Below are 25,505 nucleotides of genomic sequence, written 5' to 3'. Positions count from 1 at the left end.
ATTATTTTGTATCCATACAACCATTCTCCGTCTCACTTTCAGTGCAGCATTCCATAAACTGCATGAGCTAGTTAACACCTTATAACAAAATAGGCTTTGTGTTAGATGATTTTGCCCCACCGTCGGCTACTGTGAGTGTTCTGAGCATGGTCAAGACAGGCTAGGCTAAGCTAGGATGTTCCGTAGGTTAGATGTATTAAACGCTCTTTCGACTTTCAATATTATCAACTTACAATGGCTTTATTGGACACAGCGCCATTATACATTGAGGAAGATCTGTATCGTCAAATGGCAAAACTAACACACCTCAGTGATGAGTTTGATGCCCTTTATTCAAGGGAAACAATCCATGGATTTGGGGAATACAGTGTCTCACAAGCAGAGGAGTACTGCTCTGGAGGGACTTGGGGGAAGAGCCAGTTTCACAGAGCATGAGAAGCTGCAAGGCGGAGGGGTGCCCGACTGGCTCAGTTGCTTAAGCATCTGATTCTTGGTTTAGGCTTAGGTCATGATCTCAGGGTCTGAGCCCTAAGTTGGGCCCTGTGCTGAGCATGGAGCCTGCTTGGGATTCTCTGTATCCTCCTCCCCTTCGTGAGCATGCTCCCTCACTAAGAGAAAAGAAAAGAAAAGAAAAGAGAAGAGAAAAGAAAAGAAAAAAGAAGAGAAAAGAAAAGAAAAGGAAAGAAAAAAGAAAAGAAAAGCAAGGCACCAAGGCAGAAACAGGGCATGGTTGGCTAGGAGGCTGGGACTCCTGTAAGGCTACGGGACCCTGTTTTCTAGGGTCGAACGAGCTAGCTAAAGTTAAGCTGTGGATTGCGGTTGGTGTATGCTAGGTTCCCCTGACAGTGAGGTGTTTCCCCTAAGTGCAGGCGGACTTAGGTTTGGATTTCTGATGTGGGCCAGGCCACTGGGGTGGCCTCTATTTCGTGTGTCCTGATGTATGAATTGACTCTATTGATGTAATCTGCATGTCATTTGCTTCGAGCTTGATTTCTGGCTTAGCTTACTTCCCATTTCCCTTCGCTTTCATAGTTCATTTTCTTCTGATTCATCTTTTTGTCCTATACTTTCTTTTTGTCCAAGAAACACTTCTTTTTTATTATACTATAATTTTAAAAGTTACTAAAAATAAAGAAGATTCAAGCTGGCCACCTTTATATTGTCTTACTTTGGTAAAAATAGCCTGGAGTCAAGGATTTCCTCTGTACCGCTTTGTTTTTCTTCAGGTGAGGTAGTGACTGACTCTGTCTGCGCCACCACGGGGGCAGGGGAAATAAATCTGGATGTTCAGCATAAAAAGGCTAATGACAAGGCTATTTTTAGGGAAAGGAGCTTTTTGTCTTTTCCTCTGTTATTCTTTATGTCCGCTTGATATCTCTGTTCTCTGGCTCTTATCTTTAGAAGACAGCTGCTTTAGCTCAGGCATAAATCAGAAAAGGAAAAGCAGCTACCCAGTGAGGCCCGGCCTGGAGGGAGGATGAAAGGGGACAGAAGTTGAGAGAGGGGAAGGGAAGAGTAAAGAACCCCTGGAGAGTCCTTGCCAGGCCAAGCACAATAAACCAAGTCCTCTAGCCTTCCGGTGAGCACCGACAGAACAGAGAAGCCAGCTTGAGAAGAGAAGACGAAGCCCTTGATGCCTCAGAGGCGGAAAAGAAGATCCCAGGCGAGTGACCCGTATGCCGTGCACGCTCTGCTTTCATGGGGTAAATGCGAGGTAGGTGCTCAATTCCAGGAGACAACCTGGAACTGGGAAAGGGGAGGCGATGTGAGTAACGTCAGTCACAGTGACGTACAACGGGAACCACTCTGCGCTTTCCCACAGCGCTCCAGAGCGCGGCGTTTAGAGATAAGTGTCTCATTTTCTTGGAAAATGTATTGAAGGTAGATTTATTCAAAATTGTATACGTCAAAAAAATTCTCAAAATTTACATGGACACTCAACTCGGGGCTTCCTCAGTTACTGTGAATTTATTTAAAAACAAACAATTGGTACAAGAAAAAAAAAACCTCCTTAAAATTTAGCAAGAATAATTATTTGATACCAGATAGTTAGCTTTACATTTTTTTCTTTTTTCTTTCTTTTTTCTTTTTTAACCCAGGAATTATATAAGCACAGCTTAATTTATACAAACTTAGCTGGAAAATTGGAAGACTAATACCAATTTCAGTTAAGGTTTCTATCCTTTTGAAAATTAGCTTAGTACTAAAAATTTAGGGCTTTTAAAAAATAGAATGAGAAGAATAAAAATCTGCTACCGGATTTTTTCTGCTATCAGTATTTTCAGCTCACTCACATTTTAACATGATCTTACCCTAAATTCTTTGCGAGCGGATTATTCAAATCTTGGTAAACCTGATGGGCACCGCAGCCATAGTAGAAGGGGGAATGTCAGCAATTTTGTGATGGCAAATCAGCAGATGAAAAAAATACAAATTAATTCTTCTTTTAGACCTCTGCTGCAGCCGGAAATACAACCTCAGGCCCTTTAAGGATGCCAGTCTTGATTTATATTACTCCTTCCAGCTGCATTTAAATATACCACTCCATCTCTCTGCATTTCTTTTCTCTGTTGATGGCTAATGGCCATCGCACACCTGACAGCCCCCAAAGACAGGAAGCTAGAAGCACTTTCAGGGAGCATAGCAATTCAGCTCCCAGCTATAAACACACACACACACACACACACACACACACACACACACACGCACGCACACGCACACCAGAGACCAAAGAAGGTTAGGAAGGAGTCATGATGTACTCATAAGAAAAAAAGCTATGGGGCATATTAACGTAGAGCTCAGTTTTACAGAATATTCTTGAACAGAAACTACTGTAATTGCTGTGCTAACAAGCAACCCTGATGCTTTAGGGACAAAAATCGTATGAAGATTACAAGACTATAGATACACCCTCACATATAGCGTTTTTAAAAATTAGGTTTTTAAAAATGGTAATGTATGTATATAGTACAAAATTAAAAACTTATGTATAAAGAGAAACCCTCCTAACGTCCTGTCACTAGCTGCCTACCTGTCCCGCCTAACTTCGCCCACCAATCCTGCTCTTTAGAGGAAACCGCTCTTGGCAGTACCTCGTGTCTTCCTCCAGGAGGAGAGGTCATGTGAAAGATTTTAAGCTCTCTCTTCTGTCCCTTAGTTGAAACTTAAGATGTTCAGTTTCCCTTGACCTAAAACAACAAAATGGAACTCTAGTCTTAGTCTCTGACCTGAAAACAACTGCCATTTATCAGTCCTGATAACCGAGAACTCACTAGATATACCAGGAATGGTCCTGATCCTGTTTTAGGAGCGAGATCTTGCCTCCAGCAACAAGATAAATAGCCAACTCCCTTAATGGGCCCCTTTTCATTCGTTCCTTGCTGTGTAATTACAGCTGAGTCCAAATGAAAGCGTAAAATGAATGTAATTGACTTACATAGGTTGAATGATATGGGTGGCCTTGGGCTATGGAAGGAAACACATTGCTCTTTGTTTTTCTGTTGTTCTCTCCAAGGTTTCCTATCTACTTCGGGTGAATTATCGCCAGCCACATGAAAATACACTGATTAAAAAAAGACAGGGAGAAGCTGCACATCTCCCTCTTGTGTGGAGTGCTGATAAATTTATATGGCTATTTTGTCTGTATAAAATGCCAGTTATTAATAATTCAGCAATAGATCTTTTGAGTTCTAAGCGCTTTAAAATCAATAATGTCTCCCAAATATCTATAATGGGCAACTGTTTAAGACTTACCAGGTTGGTACGACAGAAAGTCCACATCAAAATGCCCCAAATACCCATTTTGGCTCTTAGAATGCCAAAGTTTTCTTTTGTTTTGGCATTTATAGTAGAGTTAACTAAACCCTGGTGCTGTGTTTGTTCCCGGTGCTATAAATGTGAGATCAAATTGGAGCCGTAGGGACAATAATGAAATCACTGTTTTTACTCCCTGTTCACACCTAAATTGGTCCACAAAGCAGCCAAGAGGTGGACCCCTGGGGTGCGGAGCGAACTAGGCAGCTAGCAGCGCTGTTGAGTTTTGGCAGAAGAGGTTATCCAGTGACGGGCTTCAAGACGGGTATGCCACATCTCCAGAAGCTAGCTTGCTTTCTTTCTTTCTTTCTTTCTTTCTTTCTTTCTTTCTTTCTTTCTTTCTAAGATTTTATTTATTTATTCGACAGAAAGAGAGACAGCCAGCGAGAGAGGGAACACAAGCAGCAGGAGTGGGAGAGGAAGAAGCAGGCTCATAGCGGAGGAGCCTGATGTGGGGCTCGATCCCATAACGCTGGGATCACGCCCTGAGCCGAAGGCAGCCGCTTAACGACTGCGCCACCCAGGCGCCCCTCCAGAAGCTTTCTAATACTATTGATAGGCTAGCTGTGAATTACTATAACCTCAGCACGCAGTCAAAGTCTCTATGCCTGTTCAAGATTTATCTTCCTAGTTCACCCATCTAAAAGATGCTATTTGTCATTATTTATAAATTACCTTTGGATGTCTGATGACAAAGCCATTATATTTTTTTCTCCTTTCTAAACTAAATTTTAATTTTCAAAGCTATACACATAGTTTAAAAAGTCCAGTATTTCCTAAGACTTGTAATTTTAAAACCATGCTCTTCTCCCCCTTCCTTCTGATTATTGCTCCTCAGAGAAAACCACTTCCAAGTTTTAGACCTTTCTCCTGGTGTTCACTGTCGTAGTTCTGAGTAAGATTCATGTAATGCTATTTTGTTCAATTTATGTACTGTTGATTAGTTCCCTGTCTCTGGCCCCCGCCCTCCTGCCCCTCAAACACAGATATTCACTCCTCTTTCTAGTACAGCTACAGCTTCATTTTTGCCTAAATCAATATTCGGTTTTCATTATTATGACCATTTAAGTAGTAGTCTAACGTAGGGGAGGAAGAAGTTTTCCTCGGCCCTCCTAGAGTCCTTGGTTGTGTCTGAAAAATTAAACTAATGAAGAGAGGTGTCTGGGTGGCTCAGTCTGTTAAGCATCTGATTCCTGGTTTCAGCTCAGGTCATGATCTCAGGATTCTGGGATCAAGCCCCGGGATCAAGCCCTGAGTTGTCTCCTCACTGAGATTCTCTCCCTCCTCCTTCTGCCCCTCCCTACCACGCGTGCACGCATGTGTGCACGCACACGCTTTCTATCTAAAATAATAAATAAAGTCTTTAATAAAAAATAAACTAATAAAGACAGGAGAAAAGCATACAAATATACTTAATATAAGTTTTTATGACATACGAGTCTCCATAAGGAAATGAAGACCTTTTGAAGAAATTATTCAATCCGAGTGTTTCTGTGTGGGGTTTGGTGAAGAGTGGAACGTCATGGAGAAACAGGACAAAAGGTATGAGCTAAGTGTAACAACCGGGGAAAAACTCAGCAAGACCTCTTCATTTGGATTCTGGGTCTCAGAGATACGGATGTAGGTATAGTGAGGGCATCTCTTAAATGAGGGTCTTAATGTTATCTGCTTCAGGGAAAACGGCAGAGGAAGGTCAGAGAAATCTTCCTGCTTCTGCTGTTTTCTCAAAGTCAGCTTAAAATATTCAATATGTCGGGGCACCTGGGTGGCTCAGTTGGTTGAGTGTCTGCCTTCGGCTCAGGTCATGATCTCAGAGTTCTGGGATTGAGCCCTGCATCGAGCTCCCTGCTCAGCGGGGAGTCTGCTTCTCCCTCTTATTCTCTGTGCCCTCTCTCTCTCTTTAATAAATAAATAAAATCTTTAAAAAAAATTCAATATGCCAAGGAGCTATATTTTGGGGTATTCTGTTTTGAACCTCATCAGTATCCTGCTTATAATTACTTTCTTTTTTTTTTGAAGATTTTTATTTATTTATTTGAGAGAGAGTGAAAGAGCAAGCATAAGCAGGCAGAGGGGCAGAGGAAGAGGGAGAAACAGACTCACTGCTGAGCAGGGACCCTGATACGGGGCTCCAACCCAGGACCCTGGGATCATGACCTGAGCCAAAGGCAGATGCTTAATCAACTGAGCCACCCGGGTGCCCCTATAATTATTTTCTTCTGTGACTTTGTTTTCTAGGTAGTTGTAATTCCTTTTTTTTTTTCTTAGTTCTCCATGTACCCATATCTAATTCGTACTGTGTTGCTTCACAAAATACTGAGTTCCTCTTAGTATATTCTAGCACTTTGGGTAGTCTCTCAGTTTCCCCATTTTCTTGAAGACATACCTTCCACTCTGCTGCTCCAGTCTGGGCTCTTCGTCCTCTCTACCTGTTTCCCGGCTGCCTTCTTGGGATTTCCCATCACATCACCCTGGAGATTCCCTTCGCCTTCCTCTTGTACCAGATTCCTCATTCTTGGATCCTGAGACTCCCTTCTTGGTTCACTCCCCTGTTCTGGTGGAGCGCTCAACCTTGGAGACCTTTGCATATCTGAAAATGAAAATGTTCTAATTCTACCATATTTATTTTCTAGTTAGACTAGGTGTAGAATTCTAGATTTGAAATACTTTAGTCTTCAAATTTGGAGATTGTTATACTATGTTCCAGGTATTAATACGGCTTTGATACTGAGACATTTGGTATATTCCAATTCATGCTTCTTGGTATGTGAGTCCTTTTTCCTTCTCTTTTCATTCCCCCCACTCCCCTGGAAGCTTATAGAATCTTATTTTCTATAGGCAATGTTCTGAAGTTTCTCAGTAATATGTGTTTATGTGACTTCCCGCCTTCCCCATTGTTTGGGGCAACTTCTTTCATCATGGTGTGACCTTTTAGTCTGAAAACTATTTTTCAGTTCTGGGAGATTTTCTTGAATCATTTTTTGATAATTTTCTCCCTTTCAGGTTCTCTGATTTCTTCATGGACTTATTATTTGGAAGTCAGATTTCCTGGGAAGTTGCTTTAATTCTCTTTTATCTTTTTGTTTCCTTGTGCCCACTCTCCCTCTCTCTCTCATTGGTTTCCTGCCGATTTGGTGAGGTTTCAGGAGAGAGCACACATAAACATTTGTTTAATGCGCCATATTTAACCACAGCCTGACAATTATGAAGAGCCAAGTTTTGTGGGGAACTGACTGCTTCCTAAGAACTAATTGCTAACCAGATCATGGAAGGCCAGTGACTAAATAGGCCATTGATACGGGATTATCCTTTTTAAATTCAAATATGAAATTATCTCAAATGAAAATTTCCGTGAGGCTGCCTGGCTAAATGCCTATTAAATAGTCTAGAAAGGCATCCACAAAGTTTAGGATAGGGAAATAATTTCAGTTCCCAAGGGAGAGAAAGAAAAAGAAGATCAATCCGTTGTGTGAAATCTCTACCTTGCCCCTAAGATTAAATTGGTCTCAAATATCAGTGGCCCTCTCTTGGCCATAAAATACCCAACAAACGGAATACAGACATGTGGTCTTACTCCTGACCTGATTTAAAAAATGCTACAGTCATTAGAATTTACTTTGTGATTTATAGATAAGAGAAGAAAAGTCAATTCTCATTCAAGTTTGGACTTGATTTTCTTTAGCCTTCTGTCCATGTAACTGTGTTTCGAGGGACTTTGGAGAATTACGGCTCCTATAACTAACGCTTGCAGCTGTCTTTTAGCTGACAGCAGCTTGCAACATTCCTAGTATGTTCTCTCAAGCTTTTGCTCTGCACCCTCACTCCCTGCACCTCCATGTTAACCAGGACCAGTATTTTCTACCACAGGGGAGCACACATGGATTACAGGCACTGTGAGAAGCCTCCTTTTCCAACGTGAAGACCAAGTCTGTCATTGAGGAAGTACTTGCAGAATGCCTCTGATGACTACCGGCTAAGCGCTCTGAAGAAGAAGAAACATGCAGGACAGTGTCCGAGACACGGCAGCAGCCACAGAGAGAATGAGACACAGCCTTAATTGGAGAAGCTGTAGATCCTCTTTATCTTGTAATTTAACTCAAGATTGTCTTTTCCCTCCCAGTTCACCTGCTTGCTGATCAGTTCTTTATTAGTCCAGAAGATACGAAGACATAGTAGACTGTGAGTAAAGGGTTAACACCAGGCTTGGGCTGATGGGAGAGAAGGGACCTCTTCCTCTGTCTTCTCACGGTGCGATTTCCTTGGCCACTACAGAGGGAAGATAAACTGGAGTGTGGTGTCTAGTTTGTTTTAGGTACCCTTGCTCTGCACACTGCATGTGGGTGGGCTCGGGGTGGGGTTTCTGGGGGTTGGTATGACAGCCTCAGGCCCACACGACTGGAGCAGTTTGAAAGCTAGTGGGGAAGTCGAGGGCGGCTTCACTGTGGCCGGTGACCACACGCGGGCTCTGTGGCTGCCCCACCAGCTATGGGTGACGGTGACGGGTGGCTTCTGGGCCTCCTGATGACGCGTGGAGACTGCACTTCCTGTAGCTCCTGTCCCGTTTCCGTCGGCAAAGCTCGGCCAACATAGGGTCAGATGAAGCCTGTTTGTGGCTGGTGAGTCCGATTGGCAGTGTGGGCTAGTGACGACGGTGGCAGTACCCCAAGGCAAATGCAAAACTGCTATCTCAGGTGATTTTTGTGGGTTTTTTTTTTTTTTTTAGTAATTTCAGCTATTTCGATTTTATAAATTACCAGTGTATGTTATGTTTTTATATTTCTCAATAAATACTTGAAGGGCCTAAACTGGTTCTTCTTAAGAATTGAAGCTAAGAACGAAGAAGGATCACCAGTAAATTCTGTCAATTAGGTCCAAGTTGTACTCCATTCAGACTCATTCATTCAAATATTAAAGAAGCCACAGTGTAGGAGGCAGTTAGCCGGGTTGGGAACATACACAGTGGTAAAGGAACATAAGCAGAACATTGTTTCCTTTGTGGAACTTGTAAAATGTGGGTGTGTTTTCTTTAACTGCTGTGTGGACAGCATTCATTTATTGAAGTTAACGTGATTATCAACACATAATGGAAAAATGTTCCTCACAATAGGAAGGGGAATGTTGCCCATCAATAGGGCAAAGCTGTCTTCAGAAGATAGAGATGTGGGAAATTGTTTCACAGTTGGGTGTGGCTGCTTTCCTCCTGCAGTGGGGTGGGTACCCGGTGCTAAGGAAGGAAAGGAGGATCACCGAGCCCAGTGGCTCGTCTATGATGGATTGAGGGGCTCAGGGCTGGGCCTGGAGATGAGCTAAAGACTGCTGAAGAATTCCGGGTGAGATGGTGGTGGCCGAGTCAAGTCTGTGACAGCAGGGAGGAGAAGGGTGACTTCATGAAAGACGTCAGGAGTCTGATCAGGCAGGACGAGGAACTGACTGAATGTAGGGGAAGTAAGGAAAGGGTCCCCTTTGAGGGAAAAGTTAGGGAATTTAATTTCAGATAAGCTGAACCATGGTAACTGTTCTTTAGGCCAAAAAATGTTGGTCACATCACTGGCAGAACCTTTGGAAGAAATCCACTAGGGCAGCATGAGGTGCTGTCCTCTTGCCCTTGGAACTTCATACATTTTGCATCTTTATTAAGGTGCTTATCGTGCTGTTCTGCAATTTGCTTGTATCTCTGCTCCTCGACTTCGAAGTGCTTGAGAGCAAGGTCTGGGTCCTATGTTTATCTTTACGACCACAGAGTTTAGCACAAATTATGTCCCCAAACTTAGAGAACTGACCATAGTCAGGGACTGAAATATTGATTCCAGTCATGTCATCACTTAAAGATCCATTTAGAACTAGTTTCCCCCTTAACGAATTTTGTGCTTTAGAAGATTTCTACCAAACAAACTGCAACTGTAAAATAATCTCTGGCTTCTGATCATGTTGATATAAACACCATACCGTTGAGAAAATTCCAACCAAGAGAAAAGCAATTTGATGTTTTAGCTTTAGCAATTGTATTGTAGTTAAATATTATCTTCGCTCAAATATGAAATACTGAAATAGACTTAGACTTCCTTTTTTTCTCCCGAACATTTATTTTTAAGATTTATCCCTGTTGAAAGGGCCAACAGAAGCCCATCCTTGCTTAAAAACGTTCATTAGAACGTTGCACCCTTAACGCAGGCTTGGTGGCTACTCCTAGGAAGAGAGCAGGCAAGAGCTGAGAGTGGATGTGTTAATATTTCTACAATGTTGTGTTTCTTAAAAAATACCTGGAGCAAATATGGCAAAATATAAACCAACCAAATGTGGCTGGTGGGTACGTGGGTGATCTAATTTCTTTTTCCTATGTTTGAAAATCGGATGCTTTAAAAAATGGAACAGCTGATTTCAAATGGCCCTTTTAAGCAGCCAGTATTAAAAGTTGTTGATATATTTACTCATGAAAAAAATACTGTGAACTTGTCTTCTAAGATCCCAGATTGGATCCCAGATTGCCCTTAACTTTAAAAAGCATTACTTTAACAACATTAGAATATATAGAGAATTCGAATTATTGACAATCAAGGAAGACAGATCACAAGAGATACGAAGCTTTCAAAAACTGAAATTTCAGTACTTAAAATTAGAATGTCATTAAGTCTACATGACCGAAATTACCACCTATATTCAGGTGGCTCAAATGTTTAGTCTAGACATCTGTAAAATTCCCATCACCCATATCCAACAGTCTGCTTTACAGCACTTCTTTGAGCCAAATATGGCCCAAACAAAAGTTATGAACCCCTGCACCCTCCCTCCTCAGCACTTCCAAACCGGGTCCTCTGATTCCAGTGACTGGAGTCCTGCAAATCAGACACCCACAAAATTCCTTGGTCACCAAGCCTTACAACATCAGAATCCACTTCATTCCATGGTTTCTTTACAGGACTGTTTTTAAGATCGTATCCACTTTATGAAGATTATTTTGGTTAAACTAACGTTTTGTCCATAAATACACTTAACCTGACTTATACAAACTGATGCACAGCTGATGTGTGCAAGTCATGAACTGACACCATGGAACAGTCATCTGTCTGTCTGTCTGTCTACCTACATATGGTAGCCGGAGCATCATCAGGCTCTGGCTGATATATGTGTGTGGGTGTGTGTGTGTGTGTGTGTGTGTGTGTGTGTGTGTGTGTGTGTGTCTGTGTGTGTGTGTATTCTCAAATATCCTGTTGGGATCTTCCCTTGACTTTTTTTTTTTTAACTATATGCATATATTACTTGGATTCTATTTTTTTAAAAGATTTTTCATCTATTATTTGACAGAGAGAGAGAGAGCACAAGCAGGGGGAGCAGCAGAGGGAGAGGGAGAAGCAGGCTCCTCACCGAGCAAGAAGCCAGATGTGGGGCTCGATCCCAGGACCCTGGGATCATGACGCGAGCCGAAGGCAGATGCCTAACAACTGAGCCACCCAGGCGCCCCTTCCATCTTTCCTTCCCTTCCCATCTTTTCCCATCTTTTTTTCCTCTGCCTTCCCACTCCTTCCCACTCTGGAGATGTCAGTGAATCCAGGTCCAAGCAAGACTAGTGTGGTAAGGAGGTTCTTCCTTGCAGATTCTTTAGGTGCTGTCAGTTCCTTCTCAGATAGGAAGAAATGTGGCTTTTCTCACCTTCAGTATATTTCCTTGTATGTTTAACAGTGAACTGTTTTCTCATTGTAATAATTTTTCCAGCCACTCAGTAGCCTCCTCTGCATGCTACCTCCTTACCACACTAATCTGATGATTCACAGAGCTCCTACCACTTCTTGAATACAATATGGTCTATCCTTACTGGATCTCAAATTAGCACAACTCACTGGCAACTAACACTGATGCCGGAGGTAAGAAAGCCAAAGTCACTTGCCCACTGCAACTTTCAGTGAATTTCTGTGTGTGTGTGTGTGTGTGTGTGTGTGTGTGTGTGTGTGTGTGTGTTTAAGATTTATTTAGTTATTTCAGGAAGGTAGGGGCAGAGGGAGAGAGAGAATCTCAAGCAGAACTCTCCACCGAGTGTAGAGCCGACAAGGGGCTTGATCTCAAGATGCTGAGATCATGACCTGAGCCAAAATCAAGAGTGGGATGCTTAACCAACTGAGCCACCCAGGCCCCTTGAATTTCTGTTTTATTGATCATGATACTTCTTTTTCTTTTTTTAAAAGATTTATTTATTTCAGAGAGAGTGTGCGCGCACAAGTGGGGAGAGGGACAGAGGGAGAGGGAGAGGGAGAATGCTCAGACTCCCCACTGAGCACGGAGCCTGCTCAGGGGCTCGATTCCAGGACCCTGAGATCATGAACTGAGCTGGAATCAAGAGCCAGACGTTCAACCGCTCAACCGCCTGACCCACCCAGGCGCCCCTTGACCATAATATTTCATGATCAGAGAATCAGAAAGAGTGGTAAAAGACATGGGTTGTAAATGCTCAGAAAAAGGAAGTAGTGATCCTTATGAGCCAGCAATGGTTCCAAACAAAATTACAAACAAGCCTTGTTGTCTTTTTAAATGGAAATAATAGCTGTGATATAGATATTAATAGCTATGTGTAGATATGTTGCTTTTGATTTTTAGCAAACACATCTCATGGCATTTGGAAGATAAAAATAGAAAAATTTAAGCAGAGTATTAGAAGAATTTAGGTGAACTGCTGATGCTGATTTAACTATACGGAATTTTCAGTAAGTTCAGGGTATAACCAAGGCACAGAATACAAAGAGATACCATTTTCTGCCACAGTCTGCCCCATCTCAGGAAATGGAACTACTATTCACCCTACAGCTCGGGTCTTGAGCCTCTTATCTTTGATTCTTCCTCATCTTACTCTTTTTTTTTTTTTAAAGATTTTTATTTATTTATTTATTTGACAGAGATAGAGACAGCCAGCGAGAGAGGGAACACAAGCAGGGGGAGTGGGAGAGGAAGAAGCAGGCTCATAGCGGAGGAGCCTGATGTGGGGCTCGATCCCATAACGCCAGGATCACGCCCTGAGCCGAAGGCAGACGCTTAACAACTGCACCACCCAGGCGCCCCTGTGCCAGTTTTCTGAGCTCCAGTTCCCACAGGGTGGTGCCCAGAGAGTCAAGTGATACCTGCCCGTGCAGTGGGTTGAATTACAGCACAGAAACCCTGATATTTGGGAATTCAGTTTTTTTTAATAATGGACAGTAAGCCTGTCTAGCCTTTGCTTTGAAGGGTATACTTACTTCCTAGCATATGTTCCTACCATAACAAAGGACCACAAACTGGGGGGCCGTAAACAACAGGAACTCATTCTCTCACAGTTTGGGAGGCCAAAAGTCCAAAATCAAGTTGTTGACAGGTTTGGTTCTTTCTGGAAGCTCTGAGGGAGAACCTGTTGCACACCTCTCTCCTTGCTTCTGGTGGCTCTGGTTATCCTTGGGGTTCCTTGGTTTGCAGATGCATCACTCCAAATCTCTGCCTCCGTTGTCACATGGTATTCATCCCTATGTGTCTCTGAGTGTTCCCATGGCCTTGATACAAGGACACCAATCATTAGATTTAGGGCCCCCCTAACCCAGTATAATGTCATCTTAACTCAGTATATCTGCAAAGACCCTATTGCCAAATAAGAAACAAGATCACATTTTGAGGTCCTGGTGGAGAGAGGAAAAGAGAGATGTCACAGTCTTTTATAATCTAATCAGAGAGGTGACATTTGGGGCTATCTTCATGGTTGTGTGACTTATGCATTTGCACAAGGCCCTCTGCTTTAAAAAGCCCACCGTTGGCTTAATGCTGTGGTTTCTAAATATTCCTAGTAATTCTTGAACCAAGGGCTCCACAGGTTCATTTTGTACTGGGCCCTACAAATGATGTAGCTGGTGAGGCCGGATCACTCTTGTATTCTATTGGCTAGAACGGAGTCACCAGGTTCAGCCTACACTCAAGGGGAGGGGCTTATCCAAGGTGTAAATACCAGTAGGCAGTGAACATTGGGAGTCATTTTAGAGGCTGTCTACAACATTCTGCCCCCCGGCTCCAACGGTTTACCTCCTTCCTATGGGCAAAATATACTTTCACCTCCCAAGGTCTCCAAAATTCTCATCCAACTATAGCATCACCTCAACATTTAGAATCTCAGCATCTAAATCAGGCCCAGAGGTGAATGAGGCTCTCTGTGAACTTTTCCTTAAGTACAACCCTTTGAATGTAATTTCTATCTGCGAGCTGTGAGACTAAAGGGACTAGTTACCTGACTCCATACACCCAACTCAGAGTGTTGAGACAGGCGTAGGAAAACTGCCATGGACAGGTTAGTTCAAATAGGGCGAAAATGGGAGTCACGATGGAGTTCTTAACCCATAGCAGTTAGGAAGTTCAGCCAGGCAAGATTGGAGTTCCTTGGGTCTCAAGTTCTGGGACTAATTCTCCAGGGCTTTTATTCCCGCCCTGCGCACTGTTGGTTCCATTCTCCGATCTATCCTTCCTGCTTTCATAAAAGGTCGCATGTGTCTGCAGCTGAGTACTTTCCTTAGCCTGCCTTCTGCAAGTAGAAATTTGGGGGTCCAGTGACCTCTTCATTTCATACTATCTGTCCTTTTGGGTTACAGCTGGAAGTGTTTTGCTGATACAATTCTTTCAAATCTTTCTTGATTTCCTGTGAAACTCATTGAATTTTACTCTATTAGACAAAGCCACAAACACACGTCTCTTTGAGATAGACTCTTCTCTACTTTTCTTGGCCCATCCTTTCCATCCATTCTTTTATTTACTTTTATTTTTTAAATTAAATTTAATTTTTTTTAAAGTAATCTCTACACCCGATGTGGGCTTCAGCTCACAACCCTGAGATCAAGGGTCAGATGCTGTATTGACTGAGCCAGCCAGGTGGCCCCATCCTTTTAAAAATTGTAAATCTTTCCTCACATTATTCTCTCTTCTCCTTCTGTTCTTTATGGCGTTTATCACCATTCAATATGTCATATGTTTTACTTATTTGTTTTAATTATCGTCTGTTCTCTCATTTTTCTACCCCAATTATAATACAAGCTACAGCAGGGCAGTGAATTTTGCTTGTTTTGTTCACTACTTTATCCACAGTGATTAGAACAGTGTAGGACATATTCAAAACAAATACTGAATAAACAAAATAATTCAAAAAGGATTTGAAGAGCTTCAAAACAGACATTCATCTGTTATGAAACCTTGTAACACGTAGAAATATGTGAAAGACCACCTGCTCATGAAGCAAAATCAATATAGATGACTTTGGAGGTCCTGATAAAAGGATAAAAAATTAAAATAAAATACCTCCCCCCAACACACACCAGAAAAGACAGACAAAATACATCTCCAACAACAAAAAACACCAGTACAATCACACACACAGACACACATATTGACACATAGACTTTGAAATTCATTGTTGTGAATAACCAATAATTCCCTGATGAGGGGAGAGATAAGTCATCAAATTTTAAATTATATTATGGAAATTATTTAGAGTAATATGTAATTTATAAGCAATATATATTTATAATATAAATATAAGTAATTATGATTTTGTCCATATTGGATTATGGTAAGGTTATCGTTTTCTTATTATCTTCAATATGACCTTAAAAAATATTCAATGATCTTTGTTTTGTACTTACAATAATTCTGAATTAGTCTGCAAAATCCCTCTGTTATTCTTCATGTTTTCAATTCCTGATTGATTTATTTGGCTAAAAGACTTGAGTTAAAATAGTCTATTTTCAGGTTTAGTTCTTAGTATAGAAATCAGTAATAGCTTTTTATCTTTTATACCAGCAATCGAGAATTGGGTTTTTAGGTTAGAAGCTGCATTCTTTTCTTCTCCTAGAAGTAGAATCACACCCCAAAGGGAAGATGTCAATCCCATTGCATCTTTTTCAGAGTGTGAGCTCCTCCTTAGAAGCCAGCTGAGTGTAACCAGGGGATGGATCTGAGGTCGGTGAGCTGCCTGGGGAGCAGGTGGTGGTCTTGCTGCACTTCGAGGCTTCCTCAGTTTCCTTCAGCCCCGGACCTGCATGAATTGACATCTCAGATGGTGTTTGCTGTGGCTCTGGAAATAGTAATGGCTATGCTGATTTGGTTATTGGACAATGTAAACTTGTTTTGGGGATCAGTCCATTGCTGAGGTACCAACTTTTCATGATGGGAAAGTACCTCACTTCAGAGGGCTTCCTGAAGAGAAGTGAGTAGCATGTTCAAGCCAGAGAAGGGCGATGTCAGAGTTCCTGCCAATCCACTGGTTCTTTCAGGAAGTATCCTCATACTGTCAGCTTAGGCTACTGGTATGGGCTGAATTTTGTCCCCCTCTTCCCCTCAAATTCATATGTCAAAGTCCTAACCCCCAGTACCTCAGAAAGTGACCATACTTGATACAGGATCTTTACAGAAGTGATTTAGTTAAAATAAGGTCATTAGGGTGGGCCTTAATCCAATATGACCAGTGTCCTTGTAAGAGTAGGAAATTTGGACACAGATATGTACAGAGGGAAGATGATGTGAAGGCACAGGAAGAAAACAGTCATCTGTAGAAACCAACCCTGCTGACACCTTGATCTGGAACCTCTTGCTCCAGATTGTGAGCAAGTAAATTTTTATTGTGTAAACCACCTTTGTTTTGTGTAAACCATCCTTTGTTAATGGCAGCCCTAACAAACTGGGAATTCTCATCTTTTGTCTTCTGGATGCCACTGAATCACCTGGATCGTTTTAGGAAGGAAACTGAAAGTGTGGTCTGAATATCTTCTGTTTCTGTGGAAGCAGTTGACTATATCGGACAAAGAAACCAAGGCTGTGCCTTCTCCAGACTCTGGTAGAGCAGGGCAGGCACCTCCCTCCTCATCTTAGCCCCCTACCATGTTTCTGCCCAAAGAACAGACACGTCAATGCTTTTTTTTTTCCTCTTTTGCTTCTGCCTCCATTTTTTTCCTTTTATAAACTGCCAAGATCCTACTGGTCGGCATCCAATCCTAGTTAATTACCCAATCTAGTTATCTTCCATCACTTAAGGAAAGTACCTTCAGAATTACTAAAAATAAGTTAAAACTCTAGTGACAGCAATTTTTTTTTCCAGCGGAGACCTATTAAGGACACACCTCATCTTTAAATCATATGCATCTCATCCTGAAATGCCTTTTTCAGAATACACTCATTGCTTCTACATCTGAACCATATCTGAAGTAGATCCCCACCGTATTCTTCTTGGTCCTCCTTTTCACTCTTTTTCTTTTTGCAGATCCTGGTCACAGTGGGAATGATGATCTCTCTGCTTTACATCTGGCTGTATTCCCAGAGCTTCCATTTCCATGTGGCACATCTTTACGCTCGCTTTGGGTATCCCAGTGCCCAGTTTGTTGTTGGCCAGAGATACCTGAAAGGTAACTTCTTTGTTCCGCTGGTGCTCATTTTACTGGGGAGTGGCAGGGGCTGGGGGTGGGGGATGGAACTTGCTGGTTGGATTTCTGTATCTGTAGGTTTATAGAAGATTTTAGCATCAAGCAGTTAACAGAGTCCCATTTTTTCCTGTGATATCGTTTGGTTTTACCCAGGAGCTGGTGCGGTGAAGGATGAAGAGATGGCAATGCATTGGTTTAGGTAAGAAAGATATTATCTACTAAAAGCAAAACTGCAGAGTTATTTCAGGAAGTGCTGAAATATAAAATCTTACAATTTTGGTGCTTTTTCCCTAGAATGAAAATAAGATAGAGATATAAACTCCCTGAATATTAAAGTCTTGGTAACTTCTCTACTTTTCCCACTTGGTGAAGAAGTGATGTGGCTGATGCATTGAAAAACAGTCTACATCATGTAAGCAAACACTAGATGAGCTTTAAAAGAGCTAAACTAGAGGCGCCTGGGTGGCACAGCGGTTAAGCGTCTGCCTTGGGCGCAGGGCATGATCCCTGCATTATGGGATCGAGCCCCACATCAGGCTCCTCTGCTGTGAGCCTGCTTCTTCCTCTCCCACTCCCCCTGCTTGTGTTCCCTCTCTCGCTGGCTGCCTCTATCTCTGTCAAATAAATAAATAAAATCTTAAAAAAAAAAGAGCTAAAGTGGAGCACATGTAACATTCTAGGTCAAGATTCATCACATTAGTAATTTTATTGACAGGGCTCTGTGTTAGCATTACCTTGCTTATTAAAATTTTGAGCTCTTGACCGTAAGAGACACATTAATTTGAAATTTTAAAATAGATGTATTACTTACTGTTTAGTCCATTCTTCTTTTGGCTTAAATTTTATTCAACTGGCTTGTATTCAGTGTTCGAAATTTTTCACAGGCAGCTTTCTCGATTCTGATTGTGTAGTATTGGCCTGATGAGTCCTCACAGAAAAATATCCCACATTATATGTTCAGTTTTAGAAAATAAGAATAACTTCAGAAACATACATTTGAACACCCCACCTCACACTCTAGAGGTTAAAAAATGGAAATAAATAGGCTCTGAGATGTTAGAACTCCATTTTATATGGAGACTGTGATAGAAAATAAGGACAAGTTAGGTGCAAAGCCAGAGTCACTTAATACAGAGAACTGGCCTTGAGTTCATGTAGTCTCAATTTATTTGAAAGTGGAATTTCGTTACAGTACTCTTTAAGCTGTATTGTCCAATACAGCATCCACTAGCCACAAAGAGCACATGAAATGTGGCTAGTCTGCGTGGAGATGGAAAATACACACTGGATTTCCAAGATTTAATGTGAAGAAAGGAATATAAATTATATCGTTAATAATTCTTTATATTGATTATATGTTGAATGAGAATGTGATAGGGTTAAATAAAATACATTTTTAAAATTAATTTTACCTATTTCTTTTAAAACTTTTAATGTGGCAACCAGGAAATTCAAAATTATGCATGGCTTATATTATATTTCTATCGGCTGTTGCTGATGTAGTCTCTTATGATCCTGAGAAATGTGCAGTTATCTGAGAGAGAAGTGAGCACATTTATGACTTTGCTGTTACCCAGGAACTGATGAGCTCATTCTTCTCAGATGCTGCCTTTCTTGTCTCTAAAATAGTGGTTGACAAACTTGGGACATATTAGGATGCCCTGGGGAGCTTTGAAACATGCTGATGGTTGGCTGCAGATTGACTTAAGTGAGCAGAAAAAGCTCCCCCAGTGACTGTAAATGTGTAGCCAGGTCAAACCACTACTCTAGAAGTCTACGGTGGTTATAAAGGAAGCACAGATCAGCAGAGGAAGCCATTTCAACACAAAGTTTAAAATGGATATTCAGATAATGTTCACCTGCCAACGGAAGAAATAACTTTGAGAATCGGGAAGGGAATGACATGGCCCTAGAAGAGCTAAATGTGGTTGGTGATGGACCACACGAGGCTGAAGCCCCCCCTCCTGGGAATGTAGGTCACATACCTGCAGTGTGGGCATCACCCAGCAGGCACTTGTTATAATTGCAGCATCTGAGACCCTAACCCAGCCCTCCTGAAGCAGAAACTTTATTTCAGCAAGGTTCTGGGGGGACTGGTGTGTGCATTAAACTTGCCCTAAACAACGTTTTGGAAGCCAGGGTCTTTCTTACATAGGACCATATGATGAAAGGTCAATTTGAAAAAACTTTCCATCTCTCAGTGATGGCTTCTTCCCTGTCAGGAATGGAGATTTCCCCTTATTCTGTAAAACAGAACTTATAGTTTATGACTTGCAAAATAAATTACGTCTAATAAGGAAAACACTGAAAAAAACCAAAATCACCTATGTCTTATCACACAGTAGAGACTACTGTCAACACTTTGATGGGCATTCTTCTAGACTCTTTTCAATTGATATATGTACGATATTCCTTAATTTACTTGAAGATTTTCCTATTTTATGTTCAGTCCTTTCTCCTAGTTTCTTACTAGCACAAACTAGCTCATTGGGGAATGAGCCTTTCATATCTTTTTGAATGTCTGATTTCCTTATCAAAGAAAAAATTGCTAAAAATAGAATTATCAGGTCAGACAAAGATCATTCTAAAGCTTTTGGCACATATTGCAAAAGTTTTTTTTTTAAGATTTTATTTATTTATTTGAGAGAGAGAATGAGTGAGCAAGAGAGAGCAACTGAGCATGAGTGGGGGAGGAGCAGAGGGAGGGGGAGAAGCAGACTCCCCACTGAGCAGGGAGCCCTATATGGGGCTTGATTCTGGGACTCCAGGGTCATTGAGCCAAAGGGTGACACTTAACTTACTGAGCCACCCAGGCACCCTACAAAACTATTCTGAAAGGTTGTCCAAGTCCACTCTAGTATATACTCATAGATTTATCAATATTGTTTTTAATCATTTGTTAATCTTTGCCAACTTGAATAACAATGTAAGATGTCTCATTTAAAATTTTTCATTTTTATCAATTGTGAAGTTGAACTTTTTTTTAAAAAAGATTTTATTTATTTGACAGAGAGAGAGACAGCCAGTGAGAGAGGGAACACAAGCAGGGGGAGTGGGAGAGGAAGAAGCAGGCTCGCAGCACAGCAGGGAGCCTGATGTGGGGCTCGATCCCAGGATCCTGGGATTATGCCGAGCCGAAGGCAGATGCTTAACGACTGAGCCACCCAAGCATCCCTGAAGTTGAACATTTTTTAAAAACCTGTGGTAATTTTAATTTCCTTTCCTGCAAATTGCCTGTTCATGTTGTCTGCCCATTTTTCCTTTGGATTTTATTTTCCTACTCGTTTTTCAAAAATTTCATGCGTTAAAAATAGCAAACTTTTTTACACTTCCTTGTACTTCTGACAACTTTTTCCCCCTAATCATAATTAACTTGAAAAAAACTTCAAAGTAAGAAGGCAATAACTATATAATATGTGTCGCCTAATCTGATGGCCGTGAGCCACATGTGGCCATTTAAATTTAAATGAGTTAAAATTAAAAATTCAGTTCTTAGGGTGCCTGGGTAGCTCATTTGGTTAAGTGTCTGACTCTTGATTCCGGTTTAGGTCATGATCTCAGAGGCTTGAGATCAAGCCCTGCATGGGGCTCTCTGCTGAGCATGGAGCCTGCTTAAGATTCTCTCTCTCCCTCTTCCTCTGCACTCCCCCCACTAAAAACAAACAAACAAACAAATAAACAAACAAACAAATATTTGTTTCTTCAGTTGCACTGTGTACATTTCAAGTATTTAATAGCCACAGGAGGCTAGCAGCTACTGTATTGGACAAAGCAGATGTAGAGTATTTCTATCTTTGGAGAAAGTTCTATTGGAAAGTACTGGCATATTTCATTTATATTACAGCAGTTGGAAATAGTGCTTAAGGATCAGCTTACGTTTTACTGAATTCCTAACATTCCCAGATGGTTCTTTCCTGTATTTTGATTTCCTGTATATTTTGGAGAGTAGAGTATAATTATTTTGATATTTGGAAAAGCTGATGAATGGGTTTGGAGCAAATAAGTGACTTAAATATTCTTACATTAGTTGTTTAAAAAGTACTGTACATGTTTCAAATGAGAAACATTTTTTTTAAAGAAAGAGACTTACTAACATTTGTCTAGATCTATGATAAGATGGTTCCTAGTAATGGTTACATATTTGTATTGGCGCTGCCCTTGGTTTTACTAAGGAGATAAATTTTGGGGGGACTGTTACCTTTTTTTGTTTTTTGTTTTTGTTGCATACTCACTCCCAACCACCCTTCCAGCCCATATAACCAGTCCCCTTGTCTTTTCCTTTCTGTTTTAGACAAGCCTCCAAGCAGGACCATCCCCGTGCTTCCTTTAACCTTGCAGTAGGAAAACTGAAAAACATGACTGGGTCCATGGAAGTAGGGTAATGAAATTAGCTGTCTCTCCCCTTCGAGCTGAGGTGTCGTTCCTTCTAAACCTGCCCCCATATATTACCTGCAATTGACAGACAAAAGCATTTTATATATAGTTCACTTCCTACTCTTGCCTTTTTATGTACTTACATTGTTATGAGTTATGATAAAAGTCACAAAGTAAGGGAAACCAAGATTCATACGTGTGCATAGATTCCACTGATTTTGTTCTGAAGGTATTTGATGGACCTGAGATGAAAGGACAGGTTATTTCGTGGTCCTTACAGTCTCCTGTACCCTGGATGTACCATCTTTATGGACTTACGGCATTTTCTTATAAACAGAATGAAACATGTAAGAATATTAAGTAGGGGCACAAATTCTACTTGTGTCCATTGCACTAATCCTCTTCTGGTTACTTGTAGTCATCATGAGAAGTACAACTATTTTCTCTGGAGAAGTTCTTAATGTTTTTGAATAGTTCATAATCTGTACCATTTTTTGTGCAGCTGTTTTGAGGCAGAGACATTGTAATAGGGTCCCCAAAATAAACCACTACACTGTCAGCTTTTTTTCTTTCAAGTAATGTAACTGACATATATTCCATTAACAAGTAATGTGTACAACCCCCTCCTTCAAACCCCATCCCTTAATCTACCTCAGACTGATGGGTAGATAAGGTTCAGAGAGAGGGAGTCTCAGTGAGGCACTGATGGATAGACTGAGTCTTGGGAATTGATAACACTCGGGGGTATTGGTTGCATGCATTACTTGGTAATGAAATTTTGAAATGATCGTTTAGAAGCAGCCAAGTCAAAATGGTGTAGTCAGTATGTTCTCTTATGAATGACGGTTGGTAGTTTCACAACTGGTGGACAGTCATGTTGAACGGGGCCCCTCTCCAGTTATCGCTTCCAAACTGAAATACAGAATTTGCTTGCAAGAGAGGGGTCTCAGACATTACCTAAGAGTCTTGGCTAGAAAAACTCTTCTAAATAGGGAAAAAAATCCAGCTGGACTCTGATGCTATAAGACTATGTCTTTGGGTGGCTTTGGTTTTATTATGAAGATACTTATGATGAAACCAGATGAAATGGCACGTTTCCCTCAGTACCTTAGAATGAGTCCAAACAGGTGTTAACCTGGCCCTTAGCCTAAACATTGGACACACAGGTGCTTTTGGTTTACTTTTTCTTTACATGACTAAATAACTGCCTCTTCTAGGGATATAGAGATGCTCCTTAATGTTGCTGCAAGACAGGGGACCCAAGAAGCCCAGGAACTTCTGGAGAATGTTATTTGGACTAGAAGCAAGCTCTCGCCAACTCAAAGAATGAGGGTTTTTTATAAACCCTAGTGTGTGTGCTGCACGCTCTTCCTGGATGCGGATGCCTCCCTCTCCCTCACTCCCTGTGGCCTTGAAATGCTTACGGGAACTTTCAGTGGAAGTGACTTTTAGTAATAGTTTTATATGCTGCTGCGTCATCAGTTTGCTGCTTAAAATCCTTTAAGCAAGGTGTTGCTTGTGTTTTCCTGGGATCCAATTTTGACAACTTCTGGATGGAGGAGTATTTTATTTGGATTTCATTACTGCTCACCTCAGCTTTGTTTCAAGGCAGCGAGAATTTGATGAAGTGGTAGGAGGGAAAGAAGGAAGAAACCTGTCACCAGAGATTTGGCGTCTTGGATGTGTTAGTTGGCACCCACAGGTCACTGAAGGAGCTCAACTCGTTGTTAGCCTGATCTGTGACATGTGGTGTTCTGCTTAAAATAAATTTGTTTTCATGTCTCTACATTTCAATGATCTGCTCTATTAGGTTTCTATGGTATTTTATTGTATTACTTTTTGTATTACTTTATATAAAAAGTCTTTATGGGGAAAAACTGAAAAGGCTGTGAATATTGCCAACAAAAGAAAAAAGGATAAAGTATAAGAGCTCACATTTACTGAACACCTGCCACGTTGTAATGTTTGTTCCTAACTGCTTTCAAGTATTTTAACATTCACTAGTTATAAAAGCCTTATGAGGTGGGTAGTAATATTAGGGTGGGGTATAAAGGCAGAAAAAAATTATTAAATTTCCTTACTATCTACAGCCCTTTGACAAGTCCTTGAAACAGGCAGAGTGACATTCCTCTAGGGACTCAACTGCCTCAATATAACACTCTGCTAAGGGCCAAAGGCAATCTTAACCCAACCTCCAGGATCCTGTAAGTCTACTTTAACATATAAAAATTCCTTTGGAAACTCCCTTTATCTCTACCCCCCAAAATACATGTGGGCCATCATCCCCCAAGCATATGACCCACCGATATACATCTGAAGGGTCTCATGACTCAGGTTTTATTAGACAGTAATAAATAACCCTTTCCCAACAATAGCTAGCCCCCTCAAGGTCCTGGAAACCTTGCTTCCAAAATTCCTTAGAGACTTAATGCTATCAATAATCCCCACCTAACCTGAAAGTATATAATGCGCTATGCCTCATGATCCCATTGCAGCTCTTTCTACTCACAAGGGTCCCTGTGCTTTAATCAAAGCACCTTTTTGCACCAAAGACGTCTCAAGAATTCTTTCTTGGCCATCGGCTTGAAACCCTGACGTCTTTCCTACATCATGACCATTTTACAGATGTGGGAATAAAGGTGCAGAAGTCAAGTTATACGTGCAGGGGCAGAGAGTGAGCGGTAGGATAGGATTTTGAAATTCTTAACTAGTCCTACTAATATTACTCTCCCAAATCTCCTTCCTAACGATTTCAAAGATTCTCCAAGAGCAGCTACTTGGTCTATTACTAGTACATAGTGAGAACTTACCTTAGCCAGTAACTCAGCCACAGTTGCTAATGGTAGTTTTTTTCTTTTCTTTTCTTTTTTTTGAGCATGAACCACATATTCCTAAACTTTGAAAGTGGCATTTTTAACCTTAAATATAGTTACCTTTATTTATTGCATTTAGATGATAGGGTCCATGGAAGTAGGTTAATGAAATGACCCTACTATTGGACTTATATAGTCCTATACAGGACAATTCTCTCCTGGGAATATAAATGCAGAAACATGTGAGGATGACAAAAGCGTCAAACTAGAATTCAGTAAAATGATTATGTGTCTAAAATACTTATTTCAGTTTTAAGTTTGAGTATCAAGTGTATACTATAGGCACATGCAACATGACTGAATCTTAGTCAATCTCCTTTTGAAATTGCTTAAAACCATAAAGCTGAACAAAAATCAAAATGGCTCCACTAATGCTTTGGTGAAGCTCCATTTTAAAGTAATCTCTTTCCTCTCTTTTCCAAAGCTCCCCTCTTCCTTCCTTCCTAGCCTTTTGTTTCGGGACACTGTACCACCCTGAAGACAAGACGAAGGGCTGGTAGCACTTAACAATTCCTGTCAAAATGGGCTAGATCCGATTTCCTTATAACCCTTCCCTCCCCCAGCCCCTTCTTCTGGGAGGGCCTGCAGTTTCTGAAGGCCAGAGCCTGCCGCAGACTCCTTTGCCCAGCAAACCAATAGGGCTGTGTTCCTCCTTATCCCAAACTCTGTCTTCGCGTTGTATTTTGACTCCAAAGCACAGGGGTTGGTCTTGATAACACTTTTTGTCCAAATTTGCTCAGACTCAAAAGGGTGTAGATGAAATGGTCCAAGACTGTTTTTTGTTCTGCTTTCATATTTCATGAAGCAATTAAAACCCTTTCAATACAGAAAATCCAAAATCCATACACTAAATTCTTCACTTGAACCCGTTCCAAGTATTGTTGGCCTCCCCAGAATCACTTTAAGTTTTCTTGCATTTTCCCAGAGGACACAGTCTTCACTTCAATCTGTATTGTTTGAGATAGAGCTCTGGAAATTTTATCCGGAGCCATGAATATCCATTTGCATAATAGTAGGGCAAGCATTTCAATCATCCTGTAAA

At 41.1% G+C, this 25,505-nt stretch overlaps 1 protein-coding gene across 1 annotated transcript; it reads left to right on the top strand.

Moving 5' to 3' along the window:
- The first annotated feature begins 1,439 nt into the window (after positions 1–1,439).
- On the top strand, positions 1,440–23,516 carry LOC123788852 (uncharacterized). The gene is made up of 5 exons (XM_087863959.1): positions 1,440–1,714; positions 17,057–17,198; positions 17,370–17,415; positions 21,508–21,594; positions 22,808–23,516. The coding sequence occupies exons 1-5, from the start codon at positions 1,634–1,636 to the stop codon at positions 22,938–22,940; spliced, it is 489 nt and encodes a 162-aa protein (XP_087720085.1). The 5' UTR covers positions 1,440–1,633; the 3' UTR covers positions 22,941–23,516.
- Positions 23,517–25,505: the final 1,989 nt, after the last annotated feature.

This window comes from Ursus americanus, chromosome 8 (assembly GCF_024610735.1).
Source record: "Ursus americanus isolate L20-20 chromosome 8, mUrsAme1.1.p, whole genome shotgun sequence".
NCBI classification, from domain to species: Eukaryota; Metazoa; Chordata; class Mammalia; order Carnivora; family Ursidae; genus Ursus; species Ursus americanus.
Note: the sequence above shows the minus strand (reverse complement) of the source record. Positions and strands in the feature narration are given on the sequence as shown.